The sequence below is a fragment of the Bemisia tabaci genome, chromosome 10, assembly GCF_918797505.1.
Source record: "Bemisia tabaci chromosome 10, PGI_BMITA_v3".
Classification (NCBI taxonomy): domain Eukaryota; kingdom Metazoa; phylum Arthropoda; class Insecta; order Hemiptera; family Aleyrodidae; genus Bemisia; species Bemisia tabaci.
Genome location: NC_092802.1, coordinates 5,429,331 through 5,454,854, shown reverse-complemented (window position 1 = coordinate 5,454,854; position 25,524 = coordinate 5,429,331). Strand labels below are relative to the sequence as shown.

General features: G+C 41.3%; 1 protein-coding gene across 7 annotated transcripts in view; it reads right to left on the bottom strand.

The window, feature by feature from the left end:
* The window catches only part of LOC109029870 (latrophilin Cirl), a 648,752-nt gene that overhangs the window by 170,231 nt on the left and 452,997 nt on the right, over positions 1-25,524 (bottom strand). For 3 of the 7 annotated variants that reach the window (XM_072305252.1, XM_072305251.1, XM_072305246.1), the window contains one exon: positions 23,686-23,733. The exons of 3 other annotated variants lie outside the window; for them this stretch is intronic. In XM_072305252.1, the coding sequence (XP_072161353.1) occupies positions 23,686-23,731 (46 nt within the window). In that variant the 5' untranslated portion in view covers positions 23,732-23,733. Of the gene's footprint in view, positions 1-12,783; positions 13,267-23,685; positions 23,734-25,524 lie in introns of those variants that run through there. One more of the 7 variants, XM_072305248.1, reaches the window with a different exon arrangement.

Genomic DNA, 25,524 nt, shown 5'->3' with positions numbered 1-25,524 from the left:
CGGAGGGTTTCCCGCCGTTCGGAGCGACTTCAGTCTGCGGTCGAGCTCAAATTCACCGCCCTCTGACGTCATGAGGAGCTGAGAGGACACACTGGCCAGTGATACTATACTGGCAAAAGAGGGATGGATTTAGAATTTTGTAAAAAAAAAAAAAATGAATTGTGAAAAAGCAGAGTTAATCATTTTCTTTGCTATTTTCTTCTAACACGGCACCGCACGGTGGAACGACCTAATAGAAGAGGTCGGAATAGAATTGCTGGCTGTAATTTCAAATTGTGAAGTTTATTTGGTCACAAATTGAGTTTAAGGGGTGTATCTGAGAATAAATTTTACAATAAAACCAATGACACCAAGTTTAAACTTTTTGTTTTATATTTTCTAAAATATGAGCTTTCAAAGCTTCCAGATTTTGTCCAACTTCTCCTATTGACTCGGTCGGTCCAGTATGCGCCGCGCCTCACAGGAAGTCTCTTGCCCCCTTTTCACCCCCTGTACGGAACATTACAGAAACAATACTGTTTAGTGTTTATGGGGCTAAAGTAAAAATTGTGATTTTTGTAAAATTTGCTGAATTTCACGCTGAAAATTACTGAGTCTCAATGAGTAAATTTGAAGATAAGACTTAATAGGATTACCTTCCTTAGATTAGTTTTAAATTATGTACAGTATGTAAGCTTAAAATTACGCTGGTTTTGTTTACAATATCTAGGAAGTTTATCTCATTGAAAGTCATTTTTCCTACCCTCCTAAATGTTCAATTCTCTCTTTGAATAACAGCTGTTTCCATTCTTCAGACAAGGCGACATTTTAATTACTCCATTCATAAAACCAACAATTAAGTCAATTGGAAAAATTCTCGCAAAACGCATTCTTTGCGGAGGTAATTAACGCTATTCGACGGAAAGAAAAACACAAAAACAGCGAAAAAATAACTCAAAAATGTCTTCACAAAACCGTTCGTCCGTCAATGGGAATGCCTCTTCATTCCGTTTTTGTGAGCGAACCCCTTTTCTTCTCTCGTCATCCGCGCGTTAAGTTTTAATTTCAGCATTTACGAGCCCCCCCCCCTTCTCCCTCGAACTCTCGAGCCGCTAAAGTGCCTCAAAACTCCACTCCACAGTGCAAAATTCTTTCTCCACGTTACTTTTTACTCAATGGAGTAAGCATTGTTGCCAGAGTGTGCTGAAAATTCCCTTTTAAGTGTACAGTACTACCGTCCGAAGTAAAAATGCCGAAACTCCATTCAACACTTTTTCAATTTTTTTCTGACAAAATGCTGTTTTACAAAAGACCCAACGAATATTTACCCTCCATTTTTTCAATACGACTCCGCCACACCATTAGGAACTAGAATGCAAAAATGAAGCCTTACTACAATGGAACACTGAAAAAAAAATCTCGGTGTATTTACTAAGAAAAGGGTAAAATTACCAAGAATTCAGGGTTCTATTTGATCCCAGTTTTTTCTTGGTAAAATTACCATCTATGGAATTGGTAATTTTACCGACAAATCTCAGTAAAATTATTGAACTTTCTCGGTAATTTTACTGGACCCCGGTAAAAACGCCAATATTTTGTATCGACTGTGGTAGAATTACCGAGATAAAATGGCAAAGTTACCGGGAATTGATTACCAATAAAAGTGGTATTCTTACCTGAAAAAAACAGTAAAAATACCGGTTTTTAGGTAAGCTTACCAGTCCGTCTTAGTAAAATTACCAATAATTGGTAAAAAAAAGTTAGATGGTAAAGGTACCAACGGACCTTGGTAAAAACGCGAGAATTTTTTTTCCGTGAATTTTCTTGTGATAGAGCAGTACGTGCTGGAAAAAAGGAAACAATTTTGAGTGGAGTTACGTCGTTTTCGCTGTGTACGGCAGAGGACGCAGATTTTTGCACAAAACCTGGCAAACTCGAGCGAGCACCGCACCCTTCTCCGTCCCGGGTCCGGGAACCTATTCGCGAGACGTTTTGACAACTGTTTCCTCTCATTAAAAGCGATGCACGCCATTCTGGCGGTTATCAGAGCGGCCACTCCTTAGCGCCTGCTCGGGTTGATCGTGGTATCTGTCTCCTCAATTTTCTCGTCAAGATGCCCCATTGCCCCCCCCCCCCCCCCAACCCCGGCCCCAGTCGTTTTGCACCCGTCAGTCTCGTGCCGCAGAGAGGGATGTAGTCGAGTTCGAACCCGTGCTGATGAAAAAAAGCAGGTTTTTTTTCGCGAGAGGAATAGTTCCGGCAAAGTTAAAGTTCGGTGAAAAAGCACTGGAAAAAAACCACATGGGAACTAGAGTCTACACTCTTGAAAACACTGACAAGAAAAAATACTCTTGATTCAATCGGATTTTTGCTTAAATCAAAAGGAAATCCTCTTAATTTGAACGGATTGTTCTTTGATTTAAGCTAGATTCTGATTGAATCAAGAGTACTTTTTCTTGTCAATGTTTTCAAGAGTCTGGACTCTAGATCCAATGTGTTTTTTTTCCAATGAGGGACAAGACAACGGGTTAAAGCTATATTGCACGCAAATCCCACACTGAAAAAAAAGTTCGATTGTATGAACCAAAGTTTGGGGTTCCATATCATCCCAACTTATTAAGTTTGTCAAACCACATTTTCGGTTTGTCAAACCGAACTTTCAGTTCGTGTGACCGAACATTAACGGTAACGTAAATTGATGAACGAAGTTTGGTCGTAAGAACCGAATGTTCAGTTACACGGACCGAGAGTTCAGTCTGACGAACCGGATAGTTGGTATGATAAGGAACACCGAATGTTCGCGGTTCGCTAACTTTTTTTTTTCAGTGATGCACAGAGTTCATTTTAGCATGAACAGGTTCAATTCACTCGCTACAGCTGTGTGACGTCACAGAGCTGTTTTCAAAGGTCAACACTTCTATTAATATTAGATGAAAAGTTCTCATTTGGACTGAATCATTAATTTTCGCTAATCTTTAATGGTGGATCATTAAAACCGAATGGAATAACTAGCGCTTCCGAACCATCACTCTCTGTCTGATTGGGATTTAATGACACGAAAAATATTATTCCAGCCCGAACTCGACATATGTTCCCATCGGAAATGGAATCATCCCCCGTCTCGTAATTACTCACACATACACCGTGACGCAAGGGCGTATCTCAATGTCAGTATGAGCCCTAGAAAGCATAGAATTATATAGACTTAAGGGGTCATCTCATAAAAGCCAGAGAGCGGCGATGCATGATCAAAAGCAAATTTTTCACGAAGCAACGCCTATCAATTAAAACATCCATTTCGGGAGATGAGTTTCACGGCTGTCTGTTTATCGCACTTGTTCGAGGGTCACCTCCCCTGTTTCAGGGTCGATACACTTTCGAAACGGGACTGAAAAAGGGTCGTGACGCGCGAGGGAGGGACGCGAGAGTATATTTTAAACTCAGATTAAGACTCAGACGCAACCCTTTGAGACGCCGTCCCCTCTTTGTTTAATTCAAGGTATCAATATTTCGCCGCGCCGCCCTTAAAAAGGTTGCGGAGGAGTGGGAGAGGGATGGAGTGGAGGACCTGTCACCCTGTCTATACCGGGATTACGCATTCAAAACGTTATTCTTCGGGTTATTGTGAGTGGGAAAGCCCCTCGCTCAATGAGAGTGAGAGATAATTAAAAATGTGTCAACCCCGTCGCGCGCGTGTAGGAGAGGGATCTTCGCTTAGCTGGGGGAGGACAACAGATAGCGCTGCGACATCGACACTGAGGGCGAGATTGTGACGAGTGTCCCTTCATTCGGCCGATTATGCAACCGTTGCCACCACGTGTCTGAATATTTATCTTGATCCAACGCGATTGGAGCCCGTGAACCAGTGATAAGAAATGATGGGTAACTTCGAAAGTTGAAATGATTGGGGTGATGAGTTTGGTGTGAATTATTTTTTCGGTTAAGCAATACTGCTTTGCGAAGGGTAAACGCCGTATGAGCCTTCAGTCGTTGCCAAATTTCCTTTGATAAATCACGAATCTTCGGGAAGATTTATAAACATTTTACCTCCAATTTTTCAGGGTATATCGATCGGACTTTGGTCTAAATGGTCTAAAAATTTCAAGGAAACATATTTCTGACTTTCCTTAAAAATGAAAATTTTATCTGAGGAGATTTGGCTACACTCGAATGTTTATACGGCGTAATTCCTGAGCACGGCTGAATGGTTGCTCTCACATGCCCAAATGGTCGTATTTACCGCGAAATGACGTCATCGACTTCCTCTAAGAAAAAGTAATTTTTCTTTTCAGTGCAGTTTATTATGAGACGATCGAATGTACGCGAAATAATGTCATCGAATTATCCTAGGAAAAGTAATTTTTCTATTCGGAGCAATTTATTCTCCAAGTGTGACACGTGCAGAGTGTCTTAGGGTGATTTTACCCCCGTAAAACATCGAAAGAAACCGAGGAAAATTTGGAAACATCACCGCGAAATGACGTCATCAACTTTTCCTAAAAAAAGTAATTTTTCTATTCAGTGCAGTTTATTATATGCGATTGTGGAATGTACGCGAAATTACGTCATCGACTTCTCCTAAAAAAGTCATTTTTCTACTCAGTGCAGTTTATTCTCCAAAACGCGAAACGTACAAAGTGTCAAAGGGTGATCGCCCCCCGTAAAACATCGAAAGTCACCGGAGAACATTTCGAAACGTCACCTTAAAATGACGTCATCGACTTCCTAAAAAACGTAATTTTTATATTTAGTACAGTTTGCTCCCCGAGTACGAAAAGTACAAAGTGTCGCAGGGTGATCGTCCCCCGTAGAACATCGAAACTCACCGGGGAACATTCCGAAACGTCACCGCGAAATGACGTCATCGACGTCGTTCCCGCGCCCAACGACTCGTGCCGCACATAAAAACCCGGCGGTTAGCGGAATGAAAAGCGAGCTCCGTATTTTCCCGGGCGGTTTTCGGTCGTTCCCAAGTCCGCTAAGTGGCGGTATAACTCAGGCCAATGGGCTGTATCCGGGCACGGACAGCGTCGGGGGGCGCAGAGAGGGGGGAAGGGGGGGCGCGGGGCGTCGTCGCACGGCTCGTCAACAGTTCGGGAACGTGCGTCGCGTCGCGTTAAGTTACGTTACGTGACGTCAGCTCGCCGTGGACGTGACTCTTCGGAAACGTGTGTGAGCGGAGAGCCGAGCGAACTTTTAACGTCCCACGTTGCTGTTGCGGCTATGCTGTCGGGGGAAAAGAAAAAAGTTGCCGATGAAAGTTCGTCGGGATTCGATTGATGATTCCTATGGACCGAATTCGATAGTGGTTTGATGTATCGTTTGGTTAAAAATAATAGAGCAAAACCTCAAACAAAAATGTTAGGATTTAAGTTAAAAAAGCTGAAAATGAAAATATTCCTAAGACTTTCAATTTCCATTGTCATTTGGTAATTAAAAGAATGAGAAAATCTATAGAAAAAGACCCGATCCTTCAAATTTCTACATTGACTTTTGAGGCTATTCGAACATGTTGAACCAATCGATATCGATGGAACGTCATCTGTTTGATGTATCGAAAATGATCGATTGAAAATAATCAATGGGCAAAGTACGAGTTAAGGGTAATACTGGGCAAAGTACGAATTTAAGTGTTCTACTATTGGTTTCTCTGCAAAATTTGACGTAGAATACGTTTTAAGCGAGGAGGATTATTGAAATCAACTCCCAACCAAGGATAGAAACGTTTTTATTTAGCATTGGTTGCGAAAAATTTTCCGCTCACATGAAAATTTTGAGTCTGCTTGAGTCGATTTACGGAGAATTTTGACGAAACTCTATGTCACCACTAAAAGTGTCTAAAGGGAAAGGGATTCAGAAAATGGCCGATCATGCACCAAAGGTCACAATGTTTAAAAAATGATGTCATGAAGCGCGGATTAATTTTGAAATAATACGCGGAGCAGATTTCAAAGACATGGAATCTCATCGGAAAAAAAAATATAAAAAATTACAAACACTACAATTCGAGTGCGTACACTCAATTGGACCCCAATTTGAGAGGTCAGTGGGTCAGGCATACAGATTCCCAAGCCTCTGCAGGAAGGGTGCATTGTGAAGGAAAAAATGACGGAAAAAAGGCACCCGATAATTGCTTCAGCAACTGTTCAAACAGCGAATGCCCGCATTTTTGCGAAACCTAATCTCTTCATCTGAACCCGGTTTGACGCTTCACGAAGAGGGTTGGAGAAAGCAGGGATGACACTGTTGCAACCCCGAGGGTGTTAATCGCTTTACCTTGCTCGGCTGTAAATCATCGTTCCCCTCATGAAAAAACGTAACTACATTCCAGGGTTGCCAAATTTCCCCTTACAGATTGAATTTTTACCAGGATAATTCCAGGATAATTTCCACCTGAAAATTTCACTGATTTTTCCTCGGATCCCATGCAAAAATCAGACAAATTTTTGACGGAAATTTTACAGGTATATTCTTGCGAAAAAAACTGAATTGTTTGCGTCAATTTTGCAACCTTTAACTAAAGTTACGTTCCTTCGTCCAGGAGCCGACGAAATGTATAGAAAATCTCCATTTTCCCCTTAGAATTAACTATCACGTAACCTTTAAATCCGGTAAATGCAAGATGGAACTTAGCCTTTGCTAAGAAACTTCTCCAATCAATAGAAACAACCTTGATATGTTCTTACAAATCGTATCTTTCGAGTTTGAAAAATATTGGATGAATTACAAAATATTTGAATATATTGTATATTCTAAGTCCGATAAAGTTCATTGAGGACTAAAGGAAATAAGATAAACGTTTTTCATAGGTAGTAGAATCTGAATGGAGAATGTACTTCTTTCTTCTTGATGAGATAAATATTCCTCTTGACACATAAAACATTAAAATAGGACGACAGCAAATCTACAAAGCCACGTATCTTGATTTGCGATGTTGGAAACTTCCTGTCATACTGCATTTTTTGGATGAAAAATCCCTCGACTTCGATTCTTATTAACTTCCGTTATTTTTCTTCTGTGCCATGAAAATTCTAGGAAAACTTTGTGAAATTATGCTGATTTGTGCGCCTTTAAAAAATGCAATGCGAGCGTAGATTTTAAAACATAGCAAACTAGATACGTGGTTTGAGGTGGAATTTGAATTTCACTGTCGATGGGCGCTTCAAAGGTTACATGTATGATTTTATGAGAGTAGGCTAATTGATAATCGCAGGTATTCAGCAACCATCGGCAATTTGCGATCTTTGTTGAATATAAAAATTAAAAAATAAATTAGCAATAGAAAGTCCTGATTACTATGCTTGGAATTAAAACAGAATTTTTCTTCTTTTTAAAACCATGATCGTGTGGCCACCACTACATTTGCACATGTGCGTGATGAAATTGATGCTCTTGGTTAGGTTTAGTTGGGTTCAGCAACTGAAGTAACTCCGAGGCAAACCGGCGAGTATCACGGGAAGTTGAAGACGCTCTTAGCCGAGACCGTCCTCCTGGAGTTCCTTGCAATTGAAACCTGGCTGGGTTAAGTTGGGTTCAGCAACTAAACTAACTCCGCGGCAAAGCGGAGAGTATCACGGGAGGTTGAAGGCGCTCATCGCCGAGACCTTGTTCTTGAAGTACTTCGGCAACGAAACCTTTATCGCGCCGATGCGAATAATTCCGATATAATAAGGCAGCACGCATGCTGCTTGCGAATTCCCGGCGATTACTGATTTATGTTGGAGATCGATAGAAATATACTTCTCAGTTGTGCAGTTTCTACTTAAACACGAAATTCATCAAATTTCAGAAACTTGCAAATTCTCTTTTGTTTTGGTTCTTTGAAAACGCTGAGAACTAAACTGGCGACACAACCATTACCATCGTCGCGGAATCACTCATAAATGACTGATTTCAAACGGGACAAACGCGCGGCAACAGTGCGAAAATGCACGGATAATTAACTCGTTTACACATTGCACTCGAAGTGGACGTGCTGGAGATGGCCGGGAGAGGGGGAGGGGTCGAGGGTGTCGCGAGGGGAGGAAAGAGGATTATTATAGCCGAATATTTATTTTGCTTTCGGGAACCGCACGAAACAGATCCCGGCCCGAAACTGGGATGGGACCCGGAATCCTGGATAGCGCGAATCGGCACATCTGCCGGCTCCAGAAACCTAGGCCCTTCGTCAGGGCTGAGGGTTGACGCTCTAAAAACGCCGCGTTGCCAAGACTATATAAAATAGGTTAAGAATCTATTTCCCTCCGGGGCGTCAGAAAAAAAAGGTTCCGTTCTTTTCCGTCCGCACTGAGAAAAAAAATCCTTTTTGAAGGTGTAAGAATTTCCAGGGAACATTTCCCGCAACCTATTCAAGTTTTTGTTTGTTAGTTTGGTTGTTTGTTGTTGTTGTTGTGTTCTTCAAGTCCTATTTCAAAAGAGCAAGGCTAGAGTTCACCGAAGTTCTGAGGTCACAAAAAATTGAGTTTTTATTCACTTCCACTAATTATTTCCCACAAAGAAATTTCAGTTGTTTCAAAAAGAATCCCATATCAAAAGGGCAAGGGTACAGCTTACGTAAAGAACTGAGGTTTCAAAAATCAATATTTTACTCATTTGCACGTTGATTTAAAATCTAACACATTGGTAATTTGAGCTTTTGTTCGGAGATAAACTTCAACTACTTTTCACACAAGTGGAATTCTTCATTGTTCTATACTTAAATTCTTATCTAGAAATATTTAATGAAAGTTTCCTCTCGTCCAAATTTTGAAAAACTTTTCTTTTTTTGGGTTCTCTGATGTATCCACTCTCCTCTAATTTTATAAATTTTGCTGATACTTGACACCTGAAGGAAAATTAAAAGTATTGAAGATACTGGCAGGTGCATCGATAATTATGAAGCTTGATAAACTTTTTCGAAAATACCTTCAGTAAAAGCAAAAAGTTGGGTACTTCAATTGGAACAACCCTTGCACTTAGTTTCTTTAACTATCATGAATATGCGTCTAGATTGTATTCCAATTAGATACAATTAAATCAAGAGGAGCTGAATCCATTGCACCATGAACTCTGCTGTGTGTGAATTTAAACTTTCTTAAACTTTAGGCACGTGTTTGAAAAAGTCTCCAGACTCTTAAAACATTTGACAAGAAAAAATAGTCTTGATTCAATCGGATTTATGCTAGAATCGAGAGTATCAAGTTTCATAATTAAAGCGGATTTCTTATTGATCCAAGCAAAAATCCGATAGAACAACTAGTATTATTTCTCGTCAAATTTTTTAAAAGTCTGGAGACTTTTTTTCAAACACGAGAAACACGTGCCTGAAGTTTAAAACTTACACGGAACTTTCCAGCGGAATGAAAGTTCAAGCTCACTTTTATATGCGTAAAAATCGGATAATAAGAGGTATTAAGTGGTTTAAAGAGAATATACGGATAGCATTTAGCAAAAAGGAACCAGCGCAATCACAGTAATGTAAACATGTTGCTTCTGCATGGCTATTTAAAAAAAATCTTCCAAAATAGCAGATAATTTTTGCTTCCCACCAAAGAAATTGTTAATTTTAAAGGAAAATATATTAAAAAATTGCGTACACTGGAAAAAAAAACACATTGGATCTCGAGTTCAGACTCTTAAAAACATCGACAAGAAAAAGTACTCTTTCTTCAATCAGAATCTAGCTTAAATCAAGAACCAAGCCTCTTAATCTAAGCGGATTTCGTTTTGATTCAAGCAAAAATCCGATTGAATCAAGGGTATTTTTTCTTGTCAATGTTTTCAAGAGTCTGGACTCTAGATCCAATGTGTTATTTTTTTCCAGTGTAAATATTAAAACTGTAAATATATTCAGTATTTTTAAAAGAAAAAAATAATTAGCACGATTTTGAACACACTGCTATCACGCTTATACCTTTTTCGAGATTCGATCCATATGTGAAGACTACTTTCCATTGAAATCATTAATGTCTCAATTTGTACAAAATAGCGGATGATCGCCTCGTCCTGAAGACCTCACGTTGAATCGCCTCGAAATCCGGCAACATCGCCCGAAACCAGAAAATCCCGAGCCGGATGAAGCGGAGGATAAAAAGACTAGACCCTCCCCTCGCCGCAGCTACCCCCGCAGGTCCGCGTCCCTCCCCCTCACCGCCCCCCGCCATTCACGGTGCATCCTCCGGGGGTCGAGGGTGGAGGGCGGAGGGTGGCGGGTGCACCGGTGCAGTCGAGTATCTCCGAATTACAACAGCACTTGGAAACCGATGAACGACGAAAGATGAACGCTCAAGGCCCCTCGCGCCCGCCGTTGCCAAGTCGCCCTCGGATTCCACAATGGAGACGACCTCACGTCTGAATAGAGGACCGGCTTTTATCCGAACCGGCTCACAATGGATCGAGTCGTAGGAGAGGTTGGACAAAATTTAGAAACATTAAGGTGATTCGATGGACGCCATATTTCGTGTCAGAACGGCATGCGATATATCGCATCAATTGGTTCCATTTTTTCAGCTACTCGTCATTTTTCTCCACTTTTGAGATCGCAATTCTGTCGTCAGGAGACTAAAGCACTCACTTACCAATTTTAACAAAGAAATTCAACGTAATAAATGCGTGGTTTTTTTAGAGAGAAAACATCGCATTCAATACTGATATCGAAACTGTACTCGAATGCTATATTTTCTCTCTGAAAAACCACGCCTTTATTACGTTGAATTTCTTTGTTAAAATTGATAAGTGAGTGCTTCAGTCTCCTGACAACAGAATTGCGATCTCAAAATTGGAGAAAAATGACGAGTAGCTGAAAAAATGGAACAGATTGATGCGATATATCGCACGTCGCTCTGACACAAAAAATGGCAACCGTCGGCTCACCTTAAGGTGATTTGATGTACGTCATATTTTGTGTCAAAACGACATACGATACATCGCATCGATTGGCGCAATTTTTTCAGCTACTCGTCATTTTTCTCGAATTTTGAGATCGCAATTTCGTTGTCAGGTGACTGAAGAATTCACTTACCAATTTTAACAAACAAATTCAACGTAATATGGACGTGATTCTTTTTAAAAGAAAATATCGCATTCGAGTGCAGTCGAATTCAAAATTCGAATGCGATATTTTTCCTCTAAAAAAACCACGCCTTTGTTTCGTTGAACTAGTTTGTCGAAATTGGTGAGTGAATTCTTTAGTCTCCAGAAGACAGAATCCCGATCTCAAAATTCTAGAAAAATTACAAGTAGCTCAAAATATGGAGCCAATCGATGCGATATATTGCGCGTCGTTCTGACACAAAATATAGCGTCCATAGAATCACCTTAAACCCTTATAAGTCCCTTAATACAAGACTTTGAGGTTGTAAACGTGGTTTAATTGGTTTCCTCGTGGAATTTCCTTCGATACAGGCACTCCTCAAAATTTAAAATGTGACGGAATAACCATAAAAACATGCAGTTTTAGTCTCAAATTCTATGTCCGACCTCTCTGATTGGCTAGATCCACTGTGCGGCCTGACCAATACCAATACCCTCCGATACCTGCATCAAAAGGTTTTGGCCTGAATGCATTTCACGTTGCCTTGTCTCCTCGCATGTTTCATTTATCAACAAAGGACTGAGCAACATGATGCCTTGGAACTACCTGTGAATTTACTCTCCATAAAAAATATGTACCGGATAAATGAAACCAGAAATGCTGCTCAGTTTTCTATTATAAAAATAGAGTCTGAGAGTAAAATGTAGAGTATTCTTGGACTGCATTTTGCAATAAATAGAACCTACAATTTATGGCTCATCCTTGAAAACACTCATCTGCGCAAGGAAACTAAGGGTACACACGTTTTTTGTAGAATGAGCCAGAAATTGCAGTTCCTAATTGCGCAAAATGTAGTCCAATTAAACTACTACAAAAGAAACTGCTATTTCTGGATCTTTTTTCCCCCACATGTTTCATTTATCAGCAAAGAACTAAGCAACACAATGCCTTGAAACTACCTGTAAATTTACACTGGAAAGAGTAAATAAGTGCTCAAGAATTTTAAGTCAGAATGTTGCTCAGTTATCTATTACAAATATATAGTATGAGAGATAATTAGAGAACATTAAATGCAGTTATAGGCCTATTATAGTGCATTTCATAGGATGGAACTATTATTTCCGGCTCATTGAAGAGACAACGTATATGCCATTATTTTCTCCACGAAGGTAAGTACTTTCGTAAATTAGCCAGGAATTGTAGTTCCTTTTGGCAAAATGAAGTCTAGCTCTAGATAAGTTTTTACAAATTAATTTTATTAGTTAGTCAATTCAGTCTTGAAGATAGCCTCATGGATGACAAGATAAAACTAGCCAGAATCTGCCAAAGTGCATTGCACGTTGCAAAATTTATTTTCATATTTTATTTTATTTTTTTATATTCGAGAAAACCATGCAACATATTTGTTGGCGATTAAATGAGTTTATTCGTTGAAGTACGGCGGGTGCAGTGAAACTATGATACGTTTCGTGGGGTTATGTGGCTCAAACATACTATAACCAATAAAATAAAATGAAAAATTAAGCACTGTGAAACACAGCTTGCTTCTGATTGAATTTGTCCCGATGAACATTTCAGGAATATTCAAAACATTGGTACAAGCAATTTCAAGTCACTGGCTGTTTTTCTTAAATCAGCGTTCAAGTCTCCAAGCAAAATTGCCTATTTTCCCGTTTTTGGAGGTGATACAAAAAATAAACAAAAAGAAGAAGGGAAATTAAAAAATGTAGATGAAAAAATAATAATAATAATAATAATAATAATAAAAGTGGAGAGAAAATAATAAAACTTACTCCTCAAGCTTTAACACCATTTAGGATTATCCAAAACACAATAACACTATAGAACACTGCATTGAAGGATAGCACTCAACAGGTGTTCCGAATACCTGATCAATTTTAAACGGGGGAAAATTTGACTATAAGAGAAACAGCCAGGCTCTGAGTGCAAGGAATTTATCACAAGAAAGGACCACGCTTGGAACTGAGATCAATGATGGCTGTTTCAACAACGTTTAGAAAATATTAAACCACACAAAAAACAATACACATTTGATTCCCTGCGAGAGATTCCGAAACCTGATTTTGATAAAACTAATGGCGAAACACTCTCCTTTCGTATTCCATGGCGGAGAGAATGAACACAGAAACACAGTCGGAATAAAGGGCACAGAAACAGAAAGAGGCGAAGAAACGCGGCGCACCATTCACCGAAACCGGTTCGCGTCCATCGAGGAGCAACTTCACGAGACACGACCCGCCGCGCTGCGCTCCAGGTACGAACTGGTCTTGCCTCGCGTCTCGCGTCTCTCTCTCGCCTCCCCACCTTTTTTCTCCAGGTTTTTAGTCTTTTCACCGGAGTCCCGATTCCCTTCTCCGATCCGATTTTCGACGAAGGACGCCGCGGCGCACACTGGATCGAGCCAATGAGAGAAATCGGATAAAATTTGAAAACTCTAAAAGCTTACACAATTCGTACTAAACATTGCTGGCCACTGTTTGAGGTTATCTGGTCATAGCTGCGGGGAACACACGGGATCGTAAAGGGAAGACTTGGAATAATTGATTTTTTTCCTTTGAAATGTGAAATTTTTCCGGGCTTAGAATTTTTAGTTGAAATTCTAGGGAAGTTTGATCGAATGAACCATTTGCACGACAGAATCACTTTGTAAAAGAGGGTGAAAATTATTTAATATTTGTCAATGTAGGGAATTTTTCTTTCCGCAGAATGTATTGTTGCCAGATAGCATATTATCCCGTTTAAACCTAAGTAAATATCAACATTTTACTGTACAATCTGGCAATCTTTCCGCAGCTATTACCAACACAATCTCGCACGGTTTCCCGAATAGCCAGGGATGCTAGGTGGGAATTAACGTACAGCTCCGCTTGTACAAAACATTGAGGTTTTGAACATGGTTCCTTTGGTTTCCTCGTAAAATTTTCATCTAGAATCACCCCTTGATATTTGAAATGTGACGAAATAATCATCAAATTCGCAATTTTAGTAAAAAATTCATATGCGGCCGTTCTGATTGCCTCGCTCCACTGTGCGGCGCGGCGGGGTGGCGGGGGCGCTGCGCGATGAGCCAAGTTTCGAGTTCCGAAACCGAACCCGATATTTTTTTGCCCCGGCCGAGCGGGCCCGGCAGTCGAGTCGACTACAATTAAAACTTTCCAGACTCTCCGATTGTCCCGCGCTCTCTCGATGGAATATGAAAAATGATGAGCAACCCCCTCCCCTCCCTCCATCCCTGCGAATTGAGCGATCGGCGACTAATGGGCGGCCGTAACACGATACGATCCCTTCATCCCCCACGAAGTACAAATATCGGTTTAAATTGTTCGTGATGTTTTTCACGTGCTCCAATTATGCTCTTTGTTCGGTCCCTCCGCGAAATCGCTCGCTGGCGGCGGCGCACAGTGGATCGAGTCAATAGGAGAGGTCGGACATAATTTGGAAGCTTTAAAAGCTTATAACTCCGTTAAATTTAAACTTTAACATTTTAAAAATGGTCCCAGTGGTTTCCTCCCGAAATTTTCTTCAAGAAACACCCCTTAAAGTTTAAAATGTGACGAAATGAATAAAAAAAATTGCAGTTCTTGTCAAAAATTTCATGTCCGACCCCTCTGATTGGCTCGATCCACTGTGCGGCGGTCCGCGAGGGGGGAGGGGGTGGTGCTTCCGGCGAAGATCCGGCCCGGAGGACCATGTTCATGTTATGAAAATATTTTCGAACGCTTCATTATGGTCCGATTCGCATCGCGTGGGGGACCCCTTCGCCCGGTCGCGTTGTCGCGGGACTATAAAATTTGATTACCTGCTATGACACGCTTGTCGCCACTTGTCATCGCGACCCCGCGAAGGATCTCGACTTGCCCTTCAATTAAAGTCGTATGAGGGGTTGGGGAGGGGAAACAAAGAACTGGCTTAAGCGCGCTCCCTTACATTTTTCACTTTATAGAGGTAATACTCTTACGCGGTGCTGAGAGTCTCGTATTTAAATGTTGAGTGTTCCTTCCGTTTACATGTCTTCAACCGCTCGCGGAAAAGGGGAAAATGTTTTGCGGTGGCGCCGCGTGGATGTTCGACTATCGATATTTTTCCATTTCGAAGCTATGGTAAAGAATCGATTATTAGGGTGTTCGTTGCGAACACCTTGTTTATTGATCTTTTTTCATAGGTTTTAAATAGCAGAGTAATCGACACATTGCAAAGCGCGCCACGCCACTGCTGACTTCCCAAGGAACTTTCCAGGAAATCCTTATTTTATCGGATGAAATTTTGCAGACCTCGATTATCATGGGGTATTTTTCCTTAGTATGTCCAGCACTGGAAAAAAAGCACACTGGATCTAGAGTCCAGACTCTTAAAAACATCGACAAGAAAAAATAATCTTGATCCAATCAGATTTAAGCTTAAATTAAGAACCAAGCCTCTTAATTTGAGCGGATTTCCTTTTGATTTAAGCTTAAATCTGATTGAATCAAGAGTCCTTTTTCTTGTCAATGTTTTCAAGAGTCTGGACTCTAGATCCAATGTGGTTTTTTTTCCAGTGAGAGTGAAACTCCAGCATGGTTCCGGATTTTACAATTTACAATGCGACCACCGTTTCATGCGTGAAAATTCTGGTACTTCCAAAATCCTCTCTTGCATAGCCTTTAAAGTTGAGGCCATACTGAGCGCGTGTCATTTCATTTTGAAAGAGTCCCCCTGTAATTAGTCTAATTTTCTACGCAAAGACAAGTCTGAACAGTGAGCACATGTGCACGTATTTACGCGAAAAGGAACTATGTCACACGTGAACCCCTGCGCACATAGTTCCTTTTAGAATAAATACGTCCATATGAAGGGGTTTGCCACTCTGTTTGGGAGCTCTTAGTATCAAGTGGGTAATTTTTAGTTCACATCGTTTCAAAGCTAACCCTGCTCATGTGTTGAGCCCTGTTTCTGTATAGAGGATTTGACTAATTAAAGAGGTGGGTTTACCCGAGGTTTTGGGGACAATGAGTGTTCATTATGCCCTCAACATGAAGAGCTCCATTATGAGCTCAGAATCGATTAGGGAGAAAGTTGCATTGAGTCAAACTGGGTTAGAGCGGATTCCATGTTTTCTTCCATAACTCTCAGTGTAAACAGTTCTACTTTGAGTCTATGTATGCAATACTAAAACTTATTCTTTAGATTTTATTTACTCCCGGGATAACTAGATGATGTATTCTTAAGCTTCTAGTCAGCGGCGTGACTTTTTATGCGATATATCGATTGACCTGCCGATAATACCTATGGAAAAGAATCGATAAACAGGGTATTTGCAGCAAACACCTTAATGATCGATTCTTCACCATAATTTCAAATGGGGAATACCGACAATCGATATTTCACGCCCTGCCACCTTTAAAAGTAATTTTCCGGATTACTAGGCGTGCAGGAAAAAACTGTCATAGTCTCATCTGAATTTTCAAGAAATTCTAAGGAAAAAGTCTCTTAATTTTCCTTAAGTTTTTGGTTTTTGGTTTAAAAAAAAGTTAAGTGGTCCGAGGTGACTGGAAAATATCATTTTTATGAAATACTCTCCGAGAAAGACTGGCTACAAATAGACACTTTTTTGCGATATATCGATTGACCTACCATTTACACCTATGGAAAAGGATTGATAAACAGGGCGTTCGTTGCGAACGCCTTAATAATCGATTCTTTACAATACACTGGGGAAAAAACACATTGTATCTAGAGTCCAGACTCTTGAAAACATTGACAAGAAAAAATACTCTTGATTCAATCGGATTTAAGCTTAAATCAAAACGAAAACCCGCTCAAATTAAGAGGCTTGGCTTGGTTCTTGATTTAAGCTTAAATCTGATTGAATCAAGAATACTTTTTCTTGTCAGATGTTTCTAAGAGTCTGGACTCTAGATCCAATGTGTTTTTTTTTCCATGCACTGGTAAAAAAACCTCTTGGTTCAAGAGTGCAGTTTCTTGTCGCCGGATTTAAGAGTCTGGACTCTTGTTTCAATGCAATATCGCTTGATCATGCAAAGTCGCTTGAATCAATGCGAAATCCGCTTGAACAGAGTTCAAGTCTCTTAAATCCAGCGACAGAAACTGCACTCTTAAGTCAATGCACCGCGGCATTGGTCCAAGAGGTTTTTTTTTACCAGTGGGTGTAGCTTCAAATTCGGGAGTTATCGAATAAGCTCCGTCCGATTAGCCAGAGCACAATTTTTCCCCCGTTGGCGGAAAGTCATGTTCCTGGTTTTTCAGATCGGAAACGGGGGTTTAGAGAAAAAGGGAGGCTGCGGCGGATAGGTTCGATTCGGGTTGCGCAAAGCGTGGTGAAAAGGCGCAGCAGCGGCTCAGTGTCCCTGTCCCCGCGCTGCAATTCATTTATTTAATGAAGCAATCTCCGAGCTGTTATGTTCAAAGGTCGAGGAGTACTGCCTAATTAATTATTGCCGGCTTGCTCAACACTCCAACAGGTCAAACGACAAACCCATTCAGCGAGCACCCAACAGAAAACGCACAAAAGACGCGAGCAGGAAGTCAAGCACGCCTGCCAAGTCGCGCCGGTTCCGCGCCAACAAGAGTACCTTTATATACCTGATGAGTTCAGACAATGTGAATCCATTTCTGATTGGTTCCCGTATTTTAGGCTTCCACACGGAGAAAAAAACCTCTTGCGTGGGACCCGAAATTTAGGTCATATGGATCTCTGAAGTTTTCAGATTGAGCATGTGAACCCTTAGATCTAGCTGTCGAGGTTCGGATCACACATCTGAAACTTCAGTTCTTACATCTGAAGTACTTCAAATGTGAGAACCAAAGTTTTTCGGATGTGAGAACCGAAGTTTTTCGGATGTGAAAACCGAAGTACTTCAGATGTAAGAACTGAAGTTTCAGATGTGTGATCCGAACCTCGACAGCTAAATCTATGGGGTTCACATGCTCAATCCGTAAACTTCAGAGATCCATATGACCTAAACTTCGGGTCTCACACACGAAGTTTTTTTCTCCGTGCACAAACGGAATAAAGATTACATTTTCATCGATTGCAAAATTGAAGGTGAAATGGCATTCTAAACGCTTGTAGTTATAACCATCTTGATACAAGCCCCTGAATGCAACTATTCGTGTCTGTAGGATGCCCGTGTTGCATACGCGAAAAATTGAAGGTGAAATGGCATTCCCAATGCTTGTAGTATTAACATCGTTGATACTACAAGCAATTTTTCGTGTATGTAACACGAGCATCCTAGGGACACGAATAGTTGCATTCAAGGGCTCGTATCAACATCGTCATTCCTGCGAATGTTAAGGATGCCATTTCGCCTTCAATTTTTCGTGTATGTAACACGGACATCCTAGAGACACGAATAGTTGCATTCAATGGCTCGTAAATACATTTAGATCCACCTTAAAAATTGACAGTTTTCGTCAGTTTTCGGCGCCGCGCGTCTTGATTTAAGCCTGCCTCGCCCGTCCAGGAAGTTCACCGAACATACACAGTCAATTTCTACGATCCCGCGATTCCACAATTCTACACGCAGACGTCCAGCGTAAAAGGATACGAGCCCGTGCCCAGGAGACGCAGCGAACAAGACTCCCGCGCCGAGGAGAAACGCCTTATGAACATTCCGGAGTTGCCAAATTTCATTCACTATTATGCTACCTTTCGAGGAAATTTATGAATATTTTCCCCTGAGATTTTCAGGAACTCCGGGCGAAACTGCGGACAAAATTATCCGAAAAATCGAAAGAAAAATATTCATAAGTTTATCGGGGAAGTCGTGTTTTATCGGAGGAAATTTGGCATCGCCTGAGGGTTCATACGGCGTTTTTCCTTAGGACGGCGGGAGAGAGATGAATATTCAAGCGCACAGGCTCGCTCATTTCCAATTCCGCGGGTCTCAGCGGATGGCTCTCTCCGTGTGACACAGTAATTATTCACCCATTATGCAATTTTTCCGCATGCATTATTAATGGGCCCGGCTAGGGCCAGGGCCTCTCCAAACGTCTTCGCGAGCCTTTCTTCCTTTTCCGTTTTTTCCCCTTTTCCTCGGTTGTCGGCACTCGCGTCCCAGGAGCCTGCCGACCAATCGAATTCCATCTAGATATGGGCTTCCGAGATTATTAATGAAAAGTATCGAGGATGACAGGGTTGCCATAGAATACACTGGAAAAAAAACCGCACATTGGATCTAGAGTCCAGACTCTTAAAAACATCGACAAGAAAAAGTACTCTTGATTCAAGAATCTAGCTTAAATCAAGAACCAAGCCTCTTAATTTAAGCGGATTTCGTTTTGATTTAAGCTTAAATCTGATTGAATCAAGAATCCTTTTTCTTGACAATGTTTTCGAGAGTCTGGACTCTAGATCCAATGTGTTTTTTTTTCCAGTGTACAGGTTGATTGTTGAAATTGATAGACAAAGCTATAGATAAAGAGTACAAAAGAGAATTTGCAGGTGTCTGAAATTTTGCACACTTCATGAGTAAAATGAAACTACTAGGAAAGCTGAGTGCGAGGATATCCTTGGTTTCTAAATTGAACAATGATTGAACAAAATATGAAAAAATAACCTACTCTGCTAAAATACACGTGTTTAAACGGAAAAACTACATAGACACTATAGACAGAAGAATTTATAAGAACAGGTAAATGGCATTATAAATTATAACTTGTAGTAACCGGACATTTGGCATTTTTTATTTTGGCCATTTCACTGCCACTGGACATTTCACCCGGCCATTTTTTGCTCATGGACTTTTTTCACATTGGCAATTTTTTTACTCTGGACATTTATTTTTGGACATTTTATCCTATCACCATCACTGATGTCAGGTAGGGCTGAAAAATCACCAATGTTATCAACGAGAATCTGGAGACTTTGTTGGAATATCTCTGACGTGGAGGCGGCGGACGCTCCGTTTTGTTATGTGGCGTGGCGTGCTTTTCGATCTATCGATATTTCCCCATTTGAAGCTGTGATATATAATCGATTATTAAGGATGATCGCTGCGAACACCCTATTAATCGATATTTTCCCATAGGTTTAAAACGCAGATCAATCGATATATCGCAAAGCACGCCACGCCACTGGAGGGAATCGCGGTCGGGAACCATGGGTTGAGGGGGAGAGGGGCAATTATGAATATGAGTCCGAGCGGCGAGAACAATGGTAATTAGAGCTCTCGCTAAATTCCGTTTAGTGCTCCAAGTATGCGCGCCTCGCGTCAATGGACTCCATGTAAGTATGCGGCCGTTCAGCCTTGTTCTGGGTCGCCTGTAAGTTCGCCCGGCGACAGAGTTGCCTTATTTGAAAAGCAGCCTTTGCAAAAAGGCCGCAGTCCGTGGACAAGATCCGCGTAAAAGCGCGGAGAGGGGGGGGGGGGATTCTGAAAACTCCACATTTCTAGAGTTGTATTACACCAAAAAACATCTTTGGCCAGGGTTGCCATAGAATTAGAAGATGAAATTCCTGATTCCCTGGCACATTTTGGTGAAGACGATTGATAGATTGAGAGAATTTAAGACGATTGAAGATGAAGATATGCTAGTTGGTGTAAAAGACATAATTAGAAATGGTTTTCAGGCAAATTTGTTTTTCGAAACGTCAAACGTTTTCTAGAAGCAATAAAGGTGACTTAAGGATTATTGCCTGACACTTTCGTCATTTTCTCTGACATTTCCAGATTTTCCGACTTTTCAAACTTCCCTGACATTTCCCGGTATTCTCTGACTGTGGCAACCCTGTACAGCGCGTTAGAAATCTGAAAGTAGTGGCTTTTTATGGTTTTTTTTCTAAGATGGCTGAGCCAAACGCTTATGGATCCTTCAGTGGCCACACTCTGTCTTTAAACGTGCTCCACAAATTAGAAGTGTCCAAAAATTGCTGCTGAAATCAACACTCGTGCAAGAAAACATCCCCTCCGATGGCCCCTGCCACGAGTATAAAGGAGGTCTAATGAGACAACCCAGATCTCCCGGATAAAACGACCTCAAAATCCGAGTCTTGAGGGGTTGCGCGGTTTCCGGCATCAACCAATCTACCGATCGTGACAAAAATCACTCGGGACTCCGAGAGGGGGCGAATAGAGATGGTCGTTTAATCAACGATCAGTGCTCAACAATAAATGCTCAGCACTGACGCCCTTCAATCGAGTCCTGTCTCGGCTGGGCTCCCGACGGGCCGAGAAGGCGCGCAGTGGGTTTAGATTCTGGGCTTGACATTATTCAGGTATTTTCAACCCTTAGATGCAAGGATGCGAAATGATCAGGAAAGACTGTTCTCTCAAGTGTCTCTCATTTTCCACCAAAACACATTTTTCACACTAGTACAGATACATTGGAAAAGAGCGACCTGCGGGTTGATTACTGAAATTGATAGACAAAGCTATAGACAAAGAGGACGAGGAGAGAATGTTGCGATCCTATAAGTTGAAAAACGGGTGGTAGTTTTAGACTGAAGGGGAAAATGATGGACGAACTATAGGGTCCCTCATATACTGCCGTTAGTTAGTCGATTGCTTACCACTTGTGTCAATTGCAACCACCAATTTCCACCAATAGGATCCTTCCATATCTCTTTTGTCTTCTTTGTCTGTACCTTTGTCTATCCATTTTCATGACCAGTCCGCAGATTTCAGCAGAAATGTTCTTAAATGAAATAGATAAATATTTTTTAGATTCGCCGCCATTAAGATTTTTTCTGAAATCGAGAAAAACATTGCTTCTGATAACACGAGAAGGTTTATATCCAATTGGATCATCATACATTTTTTGCTCCCTCCTATAGAGAATGGAGATGTTGCATGTGTGAGGAATTTGCGATTTGACTATTGATTCTTTGTAAATGTTCGCGAGAAACACGATGGTGCCACTGGTTTTCTCTGAAATCAACTCCCAAGCTCAAAAAAGCTCTCAGTTGAGGCCAAAATGGAGGGGATATCCCACGCTATCCTGAGAGTCCACCTCTACATCAAGACAAACTCTCCATGCAAAGATAGGGAGCAAATACATTAGCAGGGTTGCCGTGTTTTCAGTTTTGGAGTCCCCAAATAAAGTGGCAACCCTGTCAATGTATTTTGCTCCCTATCTTTGCATGGAGAGTTTGTCTTGATGTAGAGGTGGACTCTCAGGATAGCGTGGGATATCCCCTCCATTTTGGCCTCAACTTGAGAGCTTTTTTTGAGCTTGGGAGTTGATTTAGAGAAAACCAGTGGTACCATCGTGTTTCTCGCAAACTTTTACACAAGAATCAACAGTCAAATCGCGAATTCCTCACACATGCAACATCTCCATTGGATCCTCATTTTTTTGCCCCCTCCTACAGAGAATTCTTAACCGTGGATAGACAGCTCTTGCGCAATTTCCGAACACAATGCGCCCACGCTGTTATCACCGCACGGCACTCCATCGATTCCCGACAGATTGGACCGATCTCGGTGGCGGCTCGCCGCGGGTGCGCCAACCCGACGGTGGCACTCGCCGCTCCGAGGTTAATTGCATTATCGATTCCGATCGGCTGGCCTCCTCCGCCACTCGCGGCCAAACCGCGCATCCGCCCGGGAACCCCGGCCGACTTACGCGGTTCTGACCCAAGACCTCCTCGCCTTATCTACCGCGCCTCATCGGGAGCAACAATACGCGACACGACGGAGCACCCCCTCCCTTCCGGGCGTCCGGCCCAAACAAACCACCCCTCGACGAGGCATGCGTTGACTCGGACCCTTGTTTTGCCGCCGCTTGATTCGTGATCGCAATCGGCGTTTATGACGCTCTCGGCGGGGAGATAATACGCCCGGGACGTGTGGTCCGTATCCTAACCTCGAAACCTACTGACCTCAAAAATGAAAGGGGGCGAAAAACCACACCGGTAAAAAAAAATTAAAAAAAAAAAAATAAAAAAATAAATTAAGCGCAACGTTGGGGCTAGAGTCCCTTTATACTGAGAGTCAAGACAACACCCCCTCATGGAGTCACAAACGGGAATAAAGATTACAGAAATTGAACGTTTTTTGTAATCTTTGATCGGCCCATTCTCAAATTCCTTTCTCCGTTCCTTCTCTTATTTCGTTTGCTCCTTGCCGAACCCGTAATTCCCTGGTCCATTCCAGATTGTGATCTTTGCAATCGGTGAAAATGTAATCTTTATTCCCGTTTGTGACACTGTGAAGGCCTAAAATACGGGAACCAATCAGAAATGGCTTCACATTGTCTTGACTCTCAGTATAAAGGGACTCTATTGGGGCTAAGTTACCCAGAATAGCGCCTTGAGGACTTCATTTCTGATATATAGGAGGGGGAAAAAAATTCATGAGGATCCAATTGGAATACTAGATCCAATCGCACTTTTAGTAAGGGCGCTATACATTGATAGCAAACATCTTGAGTCCGTAAATAGTGCATTGGAAATGATGTGACTCGATTGCTGTTAAAAAGATATCTTCCGGAACCAACACTGGAAAAAAAGGCTTTTGGATTCAAAGTCCAGACTCTTTAAAATTTTTACAAGAGAAAATACTCTAGATTCAATCGGATTTTACTTGGATCGAGAGCCCAACCTCCTAATTTAAGCGGATCTCTTTTCGATTCAAGCAAAAGTACGATTGAATCAAAAGTATTTATTCTTGCCAATTTTTTTGAGTGTCCGGACTCAGGATTTAACATTTCGAGGATAAAAAATGAAAACTTACTGCTTCTCAATGTGAATGTCACCACGCGAGGATATATAAACAACATACCTGCAACAGAAATGAGAAAAGGGGAATTAATTTAATTTTGCACAATTTCTTCTCATGATGGGGTTCGTATGTATATTCTATGCATAAAACAAAGTTCAGCAATTAAAGATGGAATGTTCGATTCAATCGCGTTCGTTTTTGGACTGATCACTCTTCATTATTGATAAACGCACGGACGGCTTTTTTTCCAATAAACTTCTTATTGCTTTTAGTCGATAATCAAGTTAATCAGTTCATTATACATCCGTTTGATAATGATTTGTTTCATCTCCTCTATGAGCGGGAAAAATTCTTCGAATGTTGTAGGGTAAATCAAATTCGTTTTCATGAATGACCAAGAAGGGGCATGGCAAAAAACTGAAAATATGTCCACTCTTTTATATTGACTTGTACTTTAATTGTTTTTAAAGGCAAGCATTTCCACGCGCGGAATTTCAATTCATACTTGTATTCAGGGATGACTGCACTTTAACGATTTCGCATGGCCTGTATTTCATTGAATACTGTCACCATTTTCGAATCTATTTCTTCAACATGGCAACCTTTGATAACACGGGTCTGCAAATTTAGGTTCATGAAAATTATGTTTTTCACCAGTATTTTTTATCGTTGAGATGCATTTTGCCCAAAAATGCCAGCATTTTCCTGTGAGGAAAACAGAAAATTTGGGCATGAGGCAAAAACACCGATACGTTCCGAGCGGTTTGGTGTTGAGGAACATTCTGCACCCAAGTGTTAGACATCAATTGGAATGTTAGCTCTTTCTTTAACCATTTAGGAGACCAGCTTGAACAGGGAACAACAACAACCTTTATGCTGGAGATGAATTCAGACCCTAAATTCAGAATCAACAAGCAAAATTACTTTAGAATGGGCTATCAACACGAAGTCCGGCGCAAAAACCAAAATTTTCGGTCTTCGGAGCCACAATTCGTACGTCATTTTGCATTTGTGGCTTTCGGTGCGAAACTGAGCTTGACAACATCAAAATTCTTTATCTAGGCGTCAACATGAAGAGATCATGACACTGTTTTCACTCACTTCCATGACAAGTGCCGGAGAGTGCCAATGCCTCAAGACTGCATAAACGAATTTCATTTCGACTACAAAGAATCAACATTTTCAGATGAGCCCTGGGCTACATAAGAATATAAGCGTTCTGAGACTCATCTGATAAATGGACACATTCTCCTTTCTAAACAATCAATGATGTGCGCTGGCCACATTCTTCGGGCTCGACACGCGAGTTCCGAACTGCCGCGCTAAGGAAATACGCCGTACGAACCTTAAGGCGTTGCAAAATTTTCTATGATGAAACACGAATTTATCGGGAACGTTGTAAATATTTCCCTTCCAATTTTTCAGATAGTTTTATTCGCAATGGGCCTGTTGCATGCAAGAGATACAGCCGCGCGAATAGACTTTTTAGAGGTTAAATGACACGAAAATTACGATGGTCACATTAAAAAAGTCTGAAATACACTCCTTACTGCGCAATTTGCGTTGTTAGGAACGCGCTTTTTCAAATTTCCCGCGTCTGGGGGCAGTTTTCTAATCACCGGAAACGAGCAAACGGCGGGCTTCGGTGATTTCCGGAAGATGCCGAGTCGTTGTTGTTGTTTGTTGTTGTTGTTATTTTTTCCTTCAGTTTGTTTCCAACCCAACGTGATCTCTCATAGTGGTCCATATACGCGTTATGCGGTAACCAAATCGATCAACTTTTAAATATCCAACGCAATCCTTTACATTTCATTTCACGATATCACGAGCTCCGATTTTTAGGTTATGTTG